Below are 18,436 nucleotides of genomic sequence, written 5' to 3' on the forward strand. Positions count from 1 at the left end.
TCCCCCAGCCTTGGAGCTCAGGGCTGCACTGAAACTTGTAGGCTGGGGTCCGGAAGTGGACGAGACTCCAGGGTTTTCTTGGTCCACGTGCCCAGCGGCCCCCAAACTCTTTGGAACCTGCCCTATCTTCATTGAGAATCAGCCCCTGGAAAAAGACCTCTGTCGCCCCCTACTGGCAGCTCTGGGTCAACAAACCAATCCCTGGTTCGCAGAGGCTGATCCCGACCCGTGTCCTGAGCACACCTGGGACCACTTCCAGTGGCAGGGAGGTGGTTCGGAGCCGAGGTCTGGCTTGTGATATTTATCCGGACTCCTGCAGCTGCCTAACTGGTTTCCCTCTCGCCCTCCTGCACTCACAGCTGGGAGAACACCTTTCTTTAAAAGCCTATCTGTGGAATACTACTTAGCAATAGCAAGTAATGAACTCTTAATACCCACACGACTTGAATGGATCTTAAGGGCATTATGCTGAGTGCAGAAAGCCAATCTCAAAAGGATACATGTTCTAGGGTTCCAACTATATATATCGCTTTCTCCAAATGACAGAATTGTAGAGGGAAAGGTTGCTAGGAATTAGGGAGGGGCAAGGAGGGTGTGGCTATAAAGGGGCAGCACGAGGGATTTCTTTTAACGTGACGGAACAAGTCTGTATCTTGATTGTGGTGGGGGTTATATAAATCTATACATGGGATAAAATGCCAAGAAATTATACAGAAAAACGTACAAAAAATGAGTGCATGCAAAAAATGGTGAAATCAAGTAAGGTCTGTAGTCTAATATTGTAGAGCACCACTGCTTTCCTGGTTTTCATAATGCAGTAGTTATGTAAGCTGCCACCACTGGGGGAGGCGGGTGATGGGTACATGGACCTCTCTGTACTATTTATGTGGCTTCTTGTGAATCAATAATTCTTTCAAAGTAAAAAGTTTATTAAAAGAAAAAAGCAAACCTGGTTATATCATCCACCTGCTCGTCTCTACCTGGCAGCACCTGGTGGGCTGCAGAGAGTGAAATCCATGAAAGGAAGTCTGCCAACTTCCTTAATAAACCAAACCGTTTCTGAGGCTGGCGACGGAAGAATATGACCTGGAGGGGGCGGGGTGGGTGGGAGGCAGGGATTGAACCTCAGAGCCAGTTCTACCTGGTCGGGCCTCGCTTGTTAATCCCAATGGGTCGTCTACTGTGCTGGCCTGAAGGGGACGCTCTTCCACCTCCGATGTACTGGCCCCAAATGGACAAAGTACCCTTTCCTTAGCACTGCTGGGACTAAGTCTTGAAAAAAGGCTGCTCTAGAACTGTCAGAAACAAGTCACAGTCCAACGTGCGGTCCCGCCTGCCAGGTATTCTGGCTGCACCCTGGGGGCTCCTCCAGGACACTTGTGCGGCTGGCTCCCACTGGGCCCACCACAGAGGCTGTCCCGCCCCAGGAACCAGGACGCCTGGGGCCTGAGGAATGAAGACTAGAGAAGCTTCACAAGTGTCCCTGCACCAGGTTCTGGGCCATGTAGATGGCACACAAGTCTCCGAGGTAAGTGTGAATGTCCTAACATTGAGCTGACACTTCCCAAGACCTCCCTGCTCAGGGATCTTCCTGCCCATTGTCCTGATGACCATGGGTGCCACAGGAACCCTTTCATTGTGGTCCACAAGGCCCTGCACACTGTGCCCTGCCAGCCTCTCCAGCATCACCTCACATCCACGCCCACTGGATTTCTAGGCTTCCGTCCCGATGGTCTTGGATTTTGTTCTCAGAAGCCTTTCTGTCTCAGAGCCTTTGTGCACGCTGTTCCCTCTAACTAGACACTTTCCATAATTCCTCGCCTTGTTGACTTGTCCTCATTTTTAGTGCTTGGCTCAAATGTGACTTCTGCATTGGGATCCGGGGTCCATGGGGAACAGTTATATCCCAGTGACACCTTCGGAGCAGTCTGCTTCAGAGCACCAAGTAGTCAGGTCAAACACCTTATTATGTCCAGTTCTGCTTTAGACCTGGATGAGGGGGTCCCTGCCGAGCTATGGGTCCCCTTACTCTGTACCTTCTCTGGCCCTCCTCACAGGATGAGGAATCCGTGGGGCCTCCTTAAGCCCAGGCCCTTCCCTTTAAACCATGCTCCTGCTATGCGGGACTCCGGAATCCCCTGCCCAAATGGCTCCAGGCCCATTTCCTCAAGGGTGGACCAAGGGACAGCAGGTTGCAGGGGGCATGGCGTTTTGCACCTGTGAACTGGAGTGTCCACATGTGCACATCTGAACCTCTTCTTGGCGCAGGATGGTTCTGCGAGTGGGAAGCTCTTCTCATGCCACCATGTTTGGGCACAGATTTTGGAAGAATCAAAAAAGTTTACATTCAAACCTGGCCTTCCAGGTCAGTATGAAAGTGTATTTGTCAGAGTAGGAGAATAGAACATACTTTATTGAACAGTTGTTAGCTTGATGTATAACTTTACAGTATTTCAATGTATGAGGCCTCCATTTGTCTTGCCCCAGCCCTGCTGGCATTAGGGGTGGACTTGTGTCAGCCTGACCCACCAGACCATAAGCTCCACCAGGGAGGCACGTGCAATACCCCTGCCCCGGGGCACAGTGCCTGGGACAGAAGACCAGGTAATAAATATTGGCTGTGAGAAACAAACAAGATAATCCAAGTAAAATGCTTGGAATGGTACAAATGTCAATAAATATTAGCTATTATTGCTTGTTTAATAAATGAATGGGTAGGTGGGGCAGGGGGGTTGAGACCCATTAACTGAGGTGGTTTGTGTATGAGGGAAGGGGGGCTGCTGACCCCAGGGCCCACACTTCCTTTACTGAGGTTATGCTCTCCTTCCCCCCTTCCCCCTGCATGCCTTCGCAGCTCTACATGGCAAGGTGGGCACTAGGTAGGCACACTTGACAGCCAGAATGCTGAGAGGGGCTGGGGGCTCCTGCTAGTGCTATTTCCCCTCCCCCCAAGTCCAGAGAGAACCCACCCAGCTTAGTTTCTTTTGCTTTACCCCTAAGCCCATTCTGTAGTTTGGGGGTAGCTGAAATACTCCATTTCACCTCCCAGTAGGCTGTGCCCCTGTGTAAAAGGAGTCTGAGCTGGGGAGTCAGAAGATCCACTGGACCCTGAACAAGTCACTTTGCCTCTGCAAGCCCGTTTTCTCATCTGTAAAATAGGATTGTGTGTGGAAATGGTGCATGTCAGAAGGCAGGTATGGGAAGGACCATTGCACAGAACACACATAGGTCAGGGAGGGCAGAAGCCCAGAACCCTAAACAGAAAAGCAGATGAAAATGGTCCACAACCAGCTAGTGAGAAGGCTGGGCAGGAGTTTCACCCCTGAGGCCTGAGGGAATGCAGGTCCAGCTGGAGGCTCTCGCTGGAGGCCCAGATCAGTCCTATTTCAGCAGCAGAGAAGTTGTCAGTTGCTACTTCATGACAGATGCAGTGCCAGGGGCCCCACGGGGTGTCCTGGAAGGCCTCAACCAGGTGCAGGCCTGAAGGAGCCAGCAAGCCGTTCACCCAAATTCCTCTTCCCAGTATGGGGCGTGGGCCATCCCAGAAAACCGTCAACCCCCACCCCACATTCTCGCACACGCACAGTAGGTGGCGCTGTAATAAAGAACAGAACCCAATTACCGCAGAACAAGACAGGCAAGGGGGGGGATCACATTTTGTGAACTGCCCACTAGGAGTCACCATACCCTCAGAAGCGAGGGGTACAGAATTCGCAGCGGCCTGTGGACATGTGGGAAGTAAAGGGTCTCAGAAATAGAGTCCAGCAACGTGGCCTCCAGCTTCGGTGGCAGCACCACAATCGCCAATCCAAGTCTCAGGTCCGCAGCGCCAGCAGCGAGGGTCAGTGTGGAGGGAAGATGTCTGAGCACTGCTGCAGGATGAGCTCCACCACCTGGTTCTGGAACACCATGGTCATCGGCATGCTGGTTTCCTCCGTCTCGGGCCGCAGCAGCGTGGGCCCGAACACTATGGCCACGCTCTGCACGGACATGCGGTTCTGTTCGCCGTGCTCGATCACCCTGCAGCGGGGGTGGGGTGGGGTGGCATCAGGGCCCAGAGCTGGGGGGGGACTGGGGGGGGGTTCCCGCGAGGGCCCGCCTCCCCGTTCCCGTGGCTCGCAAGCTCACCGGCACAGGTGCTGGAAGAGCAACCGCAGGGTGTCGTGGTTGGGGGAGGGCAGCGATCGCACCAGGTCCCGCACACAGCGGCTGCGCTGGGCCTGGTCCTGCAGCTCTGGGGAAGGGACGGATCGGAGGGAGAGGGAGAGTCGGCTAGGCCAGGAGAACAGAGCGGGCTGCCTCCCAGTGTGTATGCGGGGTCCTGGCCAAGGCGATGCTGGAGAAAGCCAGCTGCACCCTTACCCCATCCGCCCCACCTCCCCGGGCACTCACTGATGGCTGCGATGAACTGGCGGAAGTGCGAGAAAGGGAAGAGGGGCTCAGGCAGCTCCCGAAAGAAGAGCTTCAGGGCACCGGTAATAACGTGGACGTCCTCCCAGCGCCCGTCGTCCAGGTCGAGGCGCTCATCTGCAGCAAGGGCGGAGGTGGGGGGGAGGGGGAGGGCGGAGAGCGGGAGGAAGAGGAGGTCAGCATCCTTTCGCGCCTTCAGGCCCTGGGGCGGGGAATGGGGACCGGCTCACCGTGGTCCACCTTATAGCGCAACTTCTGGATGGTGGCTAGGTTTCCACTGATGCGGTACAGCCCGTCGATGTCCAGCCCTGGAGAGAGGGAGGCGCTGAGCTCGGGTTTGGTGGGATGGGGCAATGTCCTGTCTACGATTCCCACTCAGGAACTCTAGGTCTTTTCCCCTCCACCCTGCGTCCACCCAGAGATCTGCATCATGGGGTCCTGGAAGGAGGCGGTCAGGCGCACAGAATGCCCACCCAGCCCGCCGCGTACGTACCGCGGGCTTCGACCGCGCGGATGCACTGCTGCACGAAGCCCGGCACCGGGCTCTTCTCGCGTTCACACAGCGCGGCCAGCGCGCATCCGAACACCTGGTCTGGGGGAAAGGCTCGTCAGCGCCGCCTGCCCCTGAGGCACCGGCGCCTCGCTCTCCAGGTCCCTCCGGTACCTCTGATGTAGCCCTTCTCCCGCAGTGACTGCAGCGTGGGCCGCCTCAGCAGGAACTTGCGGAGCTTTTGCCTGACCTTGCTCAAGTCGCTCTCCTGGCCCCCGGGGCTCGGGGCGTGCGCGGCTGCCGCAGGGAATGAGAAGCGAGTCAGTCGGTGGCGCCGGGGTGGCTCGGCCGGCCCCAGCCGGGTCTTGACACCCCGGTAAAGATGCCCTCCATGCTCCATCCTCATCCCTGTGCACACCTGCTCCGGACCGCGCCTCATCCTCCCGCCAGCTTCCCAGGCGCTCACTGGACCCAAAGTCCACGCTGCTGTTCTCGTTTTCCTCCTCCGCGGGCAGGTCTGCGGACTGGAATAGCACAGCCTCAGAGAGGCAGAGCCTGGGGCCAACTGTAGGTCCTTCCGGGGGACGGTGAGGGACCCAAAGTGCCCTCCTAGCAGGCCTGGTAACGCACTCTCCACTCGCACCCCGAAGAGAGTTTACTCTTCCCTTACCCAGGTTAACTCCCCTCACGTCCACCAGGGAACCTCAGAACATTCACCTCCCTTAGCTGCATGGAGCCCCTCAGGTGGTGGAGGTCACCTTGTTCCACCTTACCCACCTCCCAGATCCTGACTCCTTTCCCCATAGTTTCCCTCAGCAACTCCACACACACTCCACTAGTTCAGATTCTTCAGTATTCAGCTCCCAGTTCTGAGCTTGCAGTTCCAGCTGGGACCTGAGCACTGCCAACAACTGCACCAGCATCACCTTCCTGAATCTGGATTCCTACCTCTAGTAATATAGCCAAACACTGTACCCAGTGTTGGCTCCTAGGGAATGAAGGGTCAAAAAGCCCCAGGTTATTTCCAGGTGAATAGTTGTCAGAGGGGGCCTATCCTGTATCTACTCATGCAATTAATATTTTGAACCTAAAAAAATGGTAGTCTCTTCAATTCAATCCTTTTAAGTTTTATCTTCTAGTTTCAGCCTGTCATTCTAGCCTGAGGCTGTTTCTTGGATATTTTCTTTTCACTTTACCTCCCTTGAAATGGAGGATGTGCCTCCACCCCTACCTGGACAGTCCTTCAGGGCCAACCTCAGAGGCTGGATTCATATACTTAAGAAAGGCTATTTCTTTAACAGCCCTTTTGCCATCCAGCCATAAGGGGGCACTGCATCTGCAGGGAGGGACACTATCCACTGGTGCCATGGAGCTCCCAGTGCCTGAGTGAAGGGCCCCACCCACAGTGGGCACATCTGCCCTGCATAATGGCTCCCCACCAGCCTTGGAAGCCCCAGGCTCTACCTACCAGCTCGTGGATGCCCTGGGCAATAGCTTTGTGCCAGGTGCTGATGATGGCCTCTGAGTCGTGCTGGATCAGGTACTCTGAACCATCTCGGCTCCGGAGCTGGAAGGACACAAGTAGTCAGTTATCTCTGGTTCCCTGGGTCTATCCCTGTCCCCAGGAACTCAGAGCCTAATGGAGCAAGGGTCTTATCCCAAGCCAAGGTATTCCACCTCATTAAAAGCAGTAGGTGACAGCATGTCTGTGTTATAGACGAGCAAATTGAGGCTCAGAGAATTGAAGCAATTTCCTTGTGAACCCAAAGCTGGTGAGTGATGGAGGAAGGATCTGAGTGAAGTAGATCTGCACAGCTCAACTGTCTGGTCCATTTTCCCCTGCCCCTCCTGCCTCCCCATGAGCCACAGAACATGGCAAGCATCTCCCAGAGCACTGGCTAGCAAAATAGTCAATGAAAGAAACTCCCTGTGGAGGCCCCTTGTCACTAGAATTAACAGTGAGGTAAATACTGTTAGGAAGAAAGGCGCTGAAAGCAGATGATGGCTGATCTGAGAGAAAACAGCGTCCCCTCTCCAGATATACACTGAGGACCTAGGAGTGTTGTCCCACTTTTGCAGACACAAGTCCCATCCTCTCCCACCCTCAAGCCTGGGCAACACATCCTCTTAGAACTGATTTCATCAAGAAGCATAAATTAAAACTTGAGGGAAAAACTTTCTGACTACTCAAAGTTCTTTCTGACTGCAGGCTGGGGGTACCGACCCACGTACTCTTGTTCACTTCAAGGACATGCACACATGGTATGGAGAGGTCTGTGAGCTGCAGGAAGCACTGCCCTGTAAGTCTGCTGGATGTTCCATCCTGACCACAGACCATATTCTTCCTTAAGGAGCCCCAAAGTCCGGGCTTCCAAAGCCACTATTTTATACTATTGAGGAGCAAGCAGGTATCAATAGCCCAGGCTGTTCTTCAAACTGACTGCTGGTGAGTGTCCTGATTTCCTAACAAATCTCCGAAGAACAGGGCGAGGTGGTCAGCAACTTGGTTAGATCGCTCATCAGCCTCTGGCTCTGAGGACCAAGTGTTCAAGGTTAATGTGAATGTGTGGTTGTGCCAGTTCACACCAACCCTGGCCCTAGGATCCAGTGAGAGTCAAGGTCAGCAGACACTGTCTCAGGCAACAGGGTACAACTTCCAGGTCAGAGGGGACTGTCTTTTGGCTGCCCACCTTTTAAACGTAGACTTGAATGCTATTTAAACAGCTTTGAAAAATGAAAAAAAGAAGAAGAAAAAGAAAAAACTGCATGGTCCACCCCACTCTCATTCCCACAAAGACTAGAGAAGCTTCAGCAGGCAGACAGCACACCATCACTCCAAGCTGACAGAGTCCTGCCTCTTATCCCAGAAAATGGCCTAACAATGCTTCTAAAACAATCATCATTTATAGAAGTTCTCTCAAAACAATTGGTTCATATTTGAAAGTCTCATACAGAAGGTGAAGCTGTATAGTTAGTTACATAGCAATAGATTTCACAAAACACTCATCCTGTCGCATGGACAGGCGAGCTAAGCTGTCCCAAACCAGCTGTTTTCAGAGGACTGTAACTGAAGTGACTAGGAAGAGTTGCTGTGACATTTTGCCAGGCCCAACTAACCTGGCCATGACATAGAATTGGGGGCTGTCTCTTGGGGAAAATCCTAGAGTTGCCTGCAGGCTACACAAGCGGAGGGTAGACTGCCACCTGCCGGCCGGGAAGCAGGGGGTTCTTCGACTTCCATTCGGGACTGCCAGGTTCCCATCATCTTGAGTAGCTTCCAACAGTCCCATCTGCCTTCTAGTCCGTGCCAGAAAAGATAACTCAGAAGTGTTTACTCTGAAAGTTTCATTCAAAGCCCAGTCAGGGAGGTGACACTTTACAGAGGACGGGTTGAAGGATGTCCCTCTAGGTCATGGAAGGACTATGCCTAGCAAAAGTGATGTCCCCACTCAATTTGACACCCATGGCAGACATTGCTAGTTGATCACAGCACTCTATACTGCTAAGCCCAGAGAAGGCTCCAGACCTACGGATCAGAGTAGCTCATGAGATGAAACCAGTTCTCCAACCCTGCTCTGTGGATACTCTGGCATTAGAACTGAACGAAGCTTGGTGAATCATCAGAAAACCACACCCTCAAGCTCCTTGCAGAATTAGTTTTTCTGTGCTGAGATGTACCGTCGTGCTTTTGGCTTTCATCATATGTTACCTGAAGGAGACCCAAGAGTTCCTACTAAACTAGAACGGAGTTGCATACTAAAAAAAATTTTCAAGAGGTAAGGGCTAGGAAAAAACTTTGATTTCCCTCAAAATCTGGGAAGGTTCCTCCCCACCAATAATAAGAACCATGCCCTTTTTTCACTTTGCCTACCAGGAAACTCGGAGCTGATTTTTTTCATCAACAACTTAGACACCCATGCTTCATCTGCCCCTAATTCCTTTCCACTTTGACCCCCTTCTCTAACTTGTTTGCCTAGTCCTGGCCTTTCAGTGAATTTTAGCAACTCACCATATGTATTTTTGCTGTGAATTACTTCAAAACTTTTCGGAACTGAAGTGAGGGTAAAAGCAATTTAAAAACAAGACAATATGAGGACAGTGAAGGGTGTGGCACCATGAGAGTCCTTGCCTGTGCCCCACCGGGCCTCTGTGTTCCTGCTGGGGGAGCCTAAGAAAAGTGTCCACTGCCCTGATATATTCACTGGGGACCCAGTCCAGTCGGAAGCGGGGCTCTGACCAGCCAGAGCAGGTTTCCCAGCCTGTCAGAGGAAGTAGCAAGGGGCGGGGAGTCTCCTGTCTGTCTCAGGCCAGAGCAGTTGGGCTGAGGGCTGCCCTTCTAGGCATGACAGAGTGTCATCCTGCACAGACCCCCTATTCCTCACCACCCGCCAGGTCCAAGGATTGGTGAACTATGCTCCAGAAGCGGAAACTGCAGAATCCATGATACCAGAAATACTGTGGACAGATCTCTGTGGTGGGGGCAACTTTGGCTTTGAGCCCTGAGAATTCCAGCTCCAACTCTCCCCAGATCCTCCTTCTTGGGGCTTGCCTAGTTTGGGTCCCAAGCCACCAGTAAACCCCCTCTTCTCCCCACCCCCACAACTCACCTCTAGCACATTCTTTTTGCTGGATTTGTCTTTGGGGGCCCAGGTAAGAGAGGCCCCCTTCAGCTCCACCGTGTACTCCGGGGTAGAGAGTTTAGAGGGCTGCCTCTGCGAGAGAGGGAGGAAGGGTGAAGGAGCCCTCAGCTCAGACAGGCCTGCCACAGCACCCTGGCTCCAACCCACCAGGCTCCCTCTGCTCTAGTAACAGGATGGGGGGTGAGGGCCCAGGGATTCCTGGAACCCAGCGATCCTGGTACTTCTTAACCACAGAGCCTGCAGGCTGGCTGGTCCTTTGCTGCCTGCCCACTCAGGAGAGGAAAGGAGAAAGGTGTGCAGCCCCCATCCCTGTGAGCAGGGTGCCTAGTCTTCAGCTGCCTGCCCATTGGGCTGGAGCTGGCGGGCCTCAAGGACTGCTCCCCATGCCCAAGGTGGCTGCAAGTGCTTGTCCTGGGGTGAATCAGCTGTTGTCACCCCCTGGCAAAGGCCCAGCTCCCTTGCTACTCATGTTCTACTGTCTCAGACCTGGCCTTTGACAAGTTAGATCAGGTGAAGACCCCCAGGAATCAGGAGCAGGTGGGGTGATCCCAGTTCCGGGGGCCTGGGCCTCACCAGACCGCCTGCAGCTGAGGTCTTCGAGTCCTTAAAGAATGTCAGGACGCCGCCCTCCAGCACTGTCCAGGAGGCACTCCAGTGCTTCTTCCTAGGTGGGGGTGGAAGTGCAGGGTGGCAGGGTGCAGGGCGGATTTGGCTTTGGGCTGAGGCTCCCTTCCCACCCAAAAGAGCAGGGCACAGAGCTTAACACAGCTGGGGCACCCAGCTGTGAGGGGGACTCCCTCCCTATATCTCTCCGTGCCTCAGTACCCTCACAGGACCTCTTATAAAGTCGCTATGAAGATTAACAAGAGCCTGGCATAGGGGAAATCCTCAGTGAACACAGTCATTAAGGCCCACCCTGCCCTGCTCTCACCGGAGCCGCTTTCCCTTGTCCACTGTCTTGGTGCGATGGAGCACGCCTGCCTTGTCCAGGGTCTTGATCTTAAAGAGAGAAGGGGAAAGAGTAGGCAGTTAAGGGAGTGAGCCGTGGTGGGTCTCCCCCTCACCCAGCAACTCCCCACAGTCCGGGCCTGAGTCTCCACCGAACCCTCTTTGCTGCTGGTGGTGGTAGGGTGTCTGCTCCCACAGAAGTAGCAGCAGCAGGAGTGATTTCCCCCCAGCTCCCATCCTCACCCAACTCTGGGCCTGCGGTGACCCAGTCCCAGGTTCATTCAGCCCAGGCTAGTGCTGAGGCCTATGGGAGAGGCATGCCGTCCCAATCCCAGCCTCCAGGACCTCTAGAACTCCCCTATTTCTTCTGTGGGGTCCTGCCAGGGCCTATGTGCCCCTTTCCTTACTTTCTCCTCAGGGGGGCTGGCCTGGGCTGGGGTCTCACTGTCCTGGCTGGATTTGCGGATGCTTCGAGGGGCAGGAACTGGGACCTGGGGAGAAAGACGCTCTCATGTATAATCACCTCCTCTCTCCCCAGGACTCTCCCTTCCCCATTTGGTTACCTGGGGCAGCTCCCACCGCACTGAGGCATCATTTGGGTTGTAGAAGTAGGGCTTCCCATATTCATCTTCCAGCTTCACCCACTGTGGGGAGAGGGAAGGTCAGGGCTCCAGCGGGCCTCATGAGAGGGGAGGAAAAGGTTCCCTCTAACCAGAGCCCAACAGCAGAGTTTGGAGGGGCAGGTGCAGGTGACCCAGTGTCTTGGACTGGCTTGGGCCGGTGCAGGAGCTGCAGTTCAGTGTTAAGGGGAGCTACTTGTGAGGAAGGATGGGTTGGAGGCGTGTCCCCGAGGCTGTCTGCGCCCATCTGCACACCGCCCCTACCTGCTCTAGAGTGAAGTTGTTGGTGTAGAGCGTCTGCCCGTCCGGGTCCACGTGGCAAGACCAGCCTGGGGGCGTGGCCAAGGGAGAGGCGGGCCCGGGCTCACTGAAGGAGCCCGCAGGAGAATAGTCCTCCTCCGGGTAACTGGTCAGCGACTCCGGGTAGTCCGTCTCGGGGGTGGGGGGCTGCAGGGAGCAAAAGACAGAGTGAGATGTTCTCAGATCCTGTACTGACCCTGGCCCGCTCTCTGGGATCAGGCCAGACCCTTCACCGAGATTGGGGGTGGGGGATGTAGGGAGCAGAGACTTGGTCAGGGGTCCTCAAAGCCGGCTTCACCCACCCCTGCCCAGGCCCCGCCCCTCACCCTCTGGTCCCTGGGGCTGCCCGGGCTCAGGCCCGGCTGCATCTCCATCTCGTCCTCGTCTTCCGGCTGGTCCTCTGGCTCGTCCTCCCAGACCTTGTCGCCCGTCAGTGGGTTGTAGAAGAACACCCTGCGGCTCTCCTCATCCCAGTACTGGCCCCAGTCGGTCTCGAGGCTCTCGCGGCTGCCCACCGAGGCCCGGGAGGTGGTCGGGCTGGCAGTGCCCTCGGCAGCCTCGAAGGGTGACTCCCAGGTCGTCACGCCCGTGTCTGGGTTGTAGTAGTAGAGCCTCCCGGTGCCCGCGTCGGTGTGTGTCTCCCACACCTGGCTGGGGCGGGGGGCCACGGTGGCGCCAGGTAAAGTACCCGGAGGCTGCCTCTCTATGTTCGCGTACACGGGCTCCGGGGTGTCGTCCACCTGTGCGAGGAGGAAAGTCAGCTCTGAGGCCACTTGCCACCTGGGCGACCCTTCAGCAAGTCACCGTGCCTCCCTGCCTCAGCTCCCCTGGCTGCAAAATATCTGCCCTGCCGGGAACTTGTAATGAAGAGCGAATGAGGAAATGTTCTTGAAAATGCTTTGTAAAGTACGAAATGCCCCAGATGCCTGGGACAATTACATGAATTATTTATTAGTAATAAAATATCGATAACGGAGTTCTCCCAGCTGGGCACTTGCGGGGTGAATCAAAGGTTGGGCAGGAACAGAGAAATGGCCTGGGACCCATCCTTTCTCCGCCTCCATTTGAGTCACATGGGGGCAGGGTCCTGCTGCATTCTACAGCCCCCACCAAGAGCCCCCACCCCTTCTTCCTTCCTGGCCCGGAAAGCTCTGGGACTGGAATCAGTACTCGAATCAGTACTTTGGATTTTGGGCTGGAACTTCCTGGATGTGGGGTTTGCAGGCCTCAGCATCAACTCCAGACAAGGGAAGGACAAAGGAGAGCCAGATGAGAGGGGAGAAGGAGGGGAAAAGAACAGAGAGCACCCTTTCCCCCTCCAGAGGAAAGTGAGGTGGGCTGGAGGGTTTAGTCATACAGAATATGAGGCTGCTCATGTTTAACACCCTCAGGGCTCCCTGCTGCCTGCAGAGCAAAGTCTAACCCTTTAACAGGGCACTGGAGGCCCCACCACCTGCCTGACTTCCACCTTATTTCCTGCCGCTCCTTCCCCTGGCCTTGAACTTTAAGCTCCTGTAGCACCCAGTTTGTTGGAGGCCCCTATCCTCTCTTCTGTGTCTCCTACATGCCTCAGCTCAGTCACAGACTGCCCAGGCCCATCCCCACCCCTTTCTCACCCGGCGGATCCTTCTTTAGGACTCAGCTCAGGTGTCAGGTTCAAGACTTTTCCGAGATTTCTCCTGTGTGCCCACCACAGCCTAACCCCCTCAGCCAGCCAGGGGTATCGATAACTACACTATCAAACCCCGGGCAGCAGCACAACACCAGGAGATTAATAGTGTTTTCTAAGAATATATAATGCTATAAAGGAAAAGCACATTTCAAGATGGTAAACTTAGCAGAATTCCAATTTTGTGTGTTTTTAGAAACCTTCCAAAATGCTAACAGAGGTCATCTCTGGGCAGGGTAATTATAAGGATTAGATACGTTTCATTTAGTTGTTTTTCCTTTAAGCTTTTCTGCAGCCTTAACATTTTGTACAATAAACCTTTTTTTAAAAAAATGTAGAAGTTTCTCTGTTGCTGTGACACCTGCATGAAACTAAACTTCTCAAGAGGGGAAGCAGCTCCTGCTCAAGGTGGCCTCTCTCTGAGCCTTAGGCAGGCACCTATAAAAGCATTATTTGTTCAAAAAAGATTTGCCAGCTCTGCCCTAGGCACTGCTCTAGGCACTGGGCATGCAGCAGTGAGGAAATGGGCATGAATCCCTGCCCTGGCAGCCTGTACATGTATGCAAATGGTGGGGGAGGGGGAGGGGAACAAGCAGGGCCATGAATGAAAGGCACAGCATGTCCATGATGGTTGTTGCTAACAAGAAAACAAAAATACTGTCGGAGAGGGGGTTGTGCCTGACAGTTTTACCCAGAGTGGGGATGGAAAAGCTGGGTATACCAGTCCATCAATGCCTCACTCTTGTCCGTTACCCACAAGCTCCCGTATGGCTGAGACAAACCCTCCAGCCCACTTCTCTTTCCTCTCCACCCACTACACCTCTTGTGGCATACTGTATTCCAACCACACCAGCCTGCCGACTTCCCCCCAAACACAACGGTATCTTCCTACGTCCGTGCCTTTGCTCCAGCCATGCCCTCAGCCTGGAACTCCCTGCTCTCACTCCCTGCCTATCAAATCCTACTCCCCCACTGGTGCTCAGCTCACAGGCCTCACTTCGGGGAGGACTTCTCCCTCCAGAGAGAAGTCTAGCCCGCTGGCACTCTAGTCTGTTAGGGCCTGATGGCATTCTGCCTTGGTGGTCAGTTGGTTGTCCACCCATCTGCCTTCCTTCTCTGCCCCCAAAAGGCAGGAGTGTCTTGAAAGCAAAACCCACGATGATAGAATTGACCTCAGTTGCCGCCCCCCGCACCGCCCAGCAAATGGTCCAATGCCCTGCAGCACACAGAAGATCCACTTGTGTACTACTTGAGTACACAAGTCAATTCCATGCCAGACTTCAGCAACAAACAAATACACCTGACACTACAGAAGACGGGCCGCTTTGAGCAAGAACTTCCTGCAAACAAGGGTTCAAATACAAGAACAGGAGACTCCTTGGGAGGACATGATGAAGGCAGTAGAGGAAGGTGGATGACCAGATACACCTCCCGTGCACCCCAGCTGGACCACTGAGGCACTGGCCTTGCCTAACCCTGGGACAGGGGCTGGAAGGGCACATGGTAGTGGACCAGCCAAGCAAGAAGCCAGACTCTTTGGAAGGGGGATTCCCCGCTGGCTAGGCTGCTGGCCTTGGCTCTGTGTCCACAGGGAGTCCCAAGCTCGTCGGTCTGATGAGGATCTTACACGAGGAACATCCCTAGCGGGTACAGAAGAGACCTGGGAGGTAGAAGTTTAGGCCTCCAGTGTGACAGGGCTGTCACTGTGGGGCTTCAGTCTATGGGGCAGGGCAGTGCCCCTTTGAAGGAAGCACAGTCTCAGGATTGGGGCTGGCCCAGCATGTCATAAGCGGTCTTCACTGGAGGTGAGCAAGCAGAGTACCACCCCGTTAGGGCTGTGGCAGTCCTGCGAGGGAGCTGGACTGCAGCAGCCCCGACGCCCCTTCAAACTCTAGAACCCTCAAGAGAGGCCCAGAGGGCTGAGAAGAGGCACTTTCCTCTCCTGGCAGGGCCTCAGCCAGGTTCAGACCAGCTCCTGGAAGTCGGTGGGGCCAGTCCCTCCATGCCCGCTGGCTTTCACGGGGGAGTTTGCCCAGGTTAGAGTAGTGCCACCTCCCCACGCCTAAGTCCTGCAGGCCTAGTGAAGACCCAGATGTAGTCTATCAACAGGGGCCTGACTAGGACACCAAGGGCTCTTGGGGCCCAGACCCAGTCATGATAGAGACACAGGGAACACTGATTAGCAAAGAGGAAGTGTTCTCCCACCTCAGGCCAGACAACAGAGCCAAGAGGGGCCTGGCTCTCACCACATTCAGCTTCCCAGCCCCAAGCATTCCTCTTATTTTCAGTTCTCACCCACAAGTGGGTGGCAGGCCTCTTTCCCTGAGCTGATCACTACCTCTCAGCATCCCTTTGCAGCCCCTCTCAGACAGGCAAGGCCTCAGAGACAGGAAGAAGAAAGAAGGGAAGATTCCAAGCTCCAGGAGACTCCTTGCTCTGCACCCCAGCTCCCCCAGCTCCTGACAGGGCCAGGGGATGGAGGCCCACTGGCGGCCCACAGGCCCCCCTGCTACCCCATCAGAAGCCGAGTTCAGCCCCCAATGCAAGGGCCCCCTACCTGTCCCCGTGGGTGCCGACTCTGCCTCCTGGTCAGCTTGGCAATCATGTCCACCATCCTATCCCCTCTGAGCTGCTGGGACAGATCTCTGGGAAGGTGGAGCCAAGGGCACAACCCCGGGGCTGGCACAGGGCAACAGGGAAACAAGAAGTTGCCTTGAGATGGCGGGAGGCTGAGCCTTCAGCTTATTTCCTGTCAGGGCTGCGGAAGTGCTGCCTGAGACAGAGGCTGCCTGAGAGAGAGAGAGAGAGAGAGAGAGAGAGAGAGAGGTGGGGGGTGCCTCAGATCTGGGGTACTTTTACGTGTCCAAGGACAGCACTGGCGGCCCCACTCAGTGCTCTGATTACCAATGAGTTCTAAATCCCAGGCCTAGACACAGCCACTGAGCAGGCTCCAGCAAAGGATGGCATTGGAGCCATGGGTGGGGGAGGGATAGGCTGTATAGATGGGACAGGCATGGGGGCAGCTGGGTGCTCGGGCCTGAGCTGGCTTAGACAGAACAGTAAGTGGCCTTCAGCTCCCTCAAGGCACAGGGAGGGTGTGATGGGAAAGAGGAAGCTTGCGTGGGAGGAGGGGTGTCTCAAAGAGGAAGGGGTCTGAGAAGATGTGGTATCAGCAGAACCAGTGTCTGAATCCCTCTGGCCACGTGGAGACCAGGAGGGATCCTGACCACACCACCATCTCTCCACCCCCCTGACCACAGCGTTGCTTCCTTCAGCCTTGGTCACCAAGAGGCGTGCAGCCATGCGGGCTGCATGGCCACATGTATAAACAAGTATGCCTGTGTCCCTCCGCCACTCTCCAAGGACCCAGAACAGGGGGGCGGGAACCAGCTCCCCCTCCACCCTAAGTTTCCTCCTAGCCACTCCTCCCTTAACCCTGTCATGGTGGTGGGTATTCAGACCCTGACCATGCATAGCAGAAACAGCGTCTTGGGTGAGGAGCTGGGCCCCTCCGCTAATCCCTTGGGGACCATCTTGTCATCCCTAATTCCCTCAGGGGTGCTTCCTTCCTAGCCCCAAGTGCCAGGCAGCACACTGCCCTCCCACTCACCAGCCTGAAGGCTCTCTCACAGGGGCACTCAGCTCCAAGTTCAGGCTCTGACCGCCACCCTCCCACCCTGGATCCCAAACCCCTTACTTCTTATTCCTCCATTTCACTCATCTTCCTGCTCCCAGACCTGGCTCTCCTTTCTCCTCTGCCCATGTCCCCCAGGGCTCTTTCCCCTGCACCCACTATGGGCTCAGAACAGGAACATTCAAGTAAACCAGGCATGGTATGGATTTGGGGTGTGGGACACTTGGGGAGACTACATCCAGAGCAAGTCTGGGATCAATGCCCTGCTCTGCCCTTAAAAGCTCCCCTATAGTCCTCTGTGCCCCAACTCAGAAGCCCAGAACCCCAGAGGTGGACTAATCCCCCAGAACACTTGACACACCACACTTCCCCACTTAGGCCCAGGCTAGGACCGTGTCCCCCCCCCACACACACACAGGACAGGTCAACAAGATTGATGGAACCGTGCCCAAGAATAGCTATAAATGCCAGAGCAACCAGAAACTCTGAGCCACCAGGGAGAGGCCTGTAGTCAGGAGGGGAGAGAGGAGGGCAGGTGTGAAAATCCAGGCCCTAGTTCTGCCCAGCATGTGAAATTGGGGAGCAGGGTCTCCATGTGGTAGGGACCAAGAGTGACGGTGTGGGGGGCTAGGACCACAGGAAAGGCAGCCAGAACCCCACCCACTGCTGTTCCCCAGTAAGAGGCCTGGCCAGCATGGCTGGGGTCTCCCAGTGGCTCTGACCCCAAACTACAGGGACCAAGTAAAACCCACACAGCTCTGGCCTGTTCCTGGTCACTGAGGTTGGCTCTTCAGACCTCCTGTCTGGGCTTCTCCTCTCCATCAAGAGGACGTGGTCACCACAGTGGCTCCCCAGTGGGGTCCTCCTCCCTCAACCACACCCTCAAGTCTCCAGAGGCCCATGGTGGGGGAGGGGACAGAGCAAGCCAGCTAGCTGCTCATCACCATCTCTCCAGGCCTGTCCTTGTCACTTCTCTCCAAAACCCTCTGAGAAGAGGCGGGGCAACGAGAACAGGTGCAACCAGAAAATCCTATCAGCTCTCTGGGGCCAGAGGCAAAAGAAATGCCCAAAACCCGTGAATGGAGCTCAGGGACTGGCTCAGGGGGCCGGGGAGGGGACAGAGCCTCCTTTGCTAACTCGGAGCCTGCTCCACACCACCTGGGCTGGGTGGAGGTACAGTGGGAATGAATAGTGATCTTTGCCTCCGGGAGCTTAGCCAAGGGCACAGAAGTATTCTGGCATCTGTCTGTCCCTCCCCTGAGCACACCTTCTCCAGGACAGAGTCCGGGCCTCCTCTGTATCCACCCCAGCCCTGAGCAACGTGTCCACCTACATGAAGTGGGGTGGCTGGGGGTCACTGGCAGGGTCCCGGGCCTCAGGCCTCAGAACACTGGGGAGGCACACCTGGCTCCATCCCCTCTGAGTCCGATGGCACTGGGCCAGGCGGGGCCTGGGCAATCCGTGTTGTGCTAAGGCCCACATGGCTCAGTGTAATCTTACTCCAGGCACGTTGTAAGAGATTCCAACACAATGGCCTGAGGGGATTCTCTTCTCCTGGATTTGGAGCAGAAGATTCATCTGATTCAAAGGACAAAAGAATGGGGCTGGAGTCCAGAGACCCGGCTTCTTGCGTAGACTGTCTCAGTTTCTCTCTGGACGACCCCTTGAATCTCTGCGCCTAAGTTTCTTTATCTATAGAATGGGTGTTGTCATTCTCTTCCCCTT

The 18,436-nt window shown here is 55.2% G+C and overlaps 1 protein-coding gene across 3 annotated transcripts in view; it reads right to left on the reverse strand.

The window, feature by feature from the left end:
* Nucleotides 1–2,392: 2,392 nt before the first annotated feature.
* Nucleotides 2,393–18,436, reverse strand: part of ARHGAP27 (Rho GTPase activating protein 27) — a 30,778-nt gene continuing 14,734 nt past the window's right edge. For 2 of the 3 annotated variants that reach the window (XM_074320252.1, XM_074320253.1), the window contains exons 4-18: nt 11,735–12,148; nt 11,373–11,555; nt 11,052–11,132; nt 10,896–10,979; nt 10,472–10,539; nt 10,114–10,204; nt 9,508–9,612; nt 6,369–6,467; nt 5,319–5,424; nt 5,075–5,197; nt 4,904–5,002; nt 4,641–4,718; nt 4,393–4,527; nt 4,129–4,234; nt 2,393–4,020 (exon numbers count right to left, since the gene is read on the reverse strand). In XM_074320252.1, coding sequence (XP_074176353.1) covers nt 3,843–4,020; nt 4,129–4,234; nt 4,393–4,527; nt 4,641–4,718; nt 4,904–5,002; nt 5,075–5,197; nt 5,319–5,424; nt 6,369–6,467; nt 9,508–9,612; nt 10,114–10,204; nt 10,472–10,539; nt 10,896–10,979; nt 11,052–11,132; nt 11,373–11,555; nt 11,735–12,148 — 1,950 coding nt within the window. In that variant the 3' untranslated portion in view covers nt 2,393–3,842. Of the gene's footprint in view, nt 4,021–4,128; nt 4,235–4,392; nt 4,528–4,640; nt 4,719–4,903; nt 5,003–5,074; nt 5,198–5,318; nt 5,425–6,368; nt 6,468–9,507; nt 9,613–10,113; nt 10,205–10,471; nt 10,540–10,895; nt 10,980–11,051; nt 11,133–11,372; nt 11,556–11,734; nt 12,149–15,634; nt 15,847–18,436 lie in introns of those variants that run through there. The other variant, XM_074320254.1, reaches the window with a different exon arrangement.

The sequence above is a fragment of the Rhinolophus sinicus genome, linkage group LG15 (genome assembly GCF_036562045.2).
Source record: "Rhinolophus sinicus isolate RSC01 linkage group LG15, ASM3656204v1, whole genome shotgun sequence".
Classification (NCBI taxonomy): domain Eukaryota; kingdom Metazoa; phylum Chordata; class Mammalia; order Chiroptera; family Rhinolophidae; genus Rhinolophus; species Rhinolophus sinicus.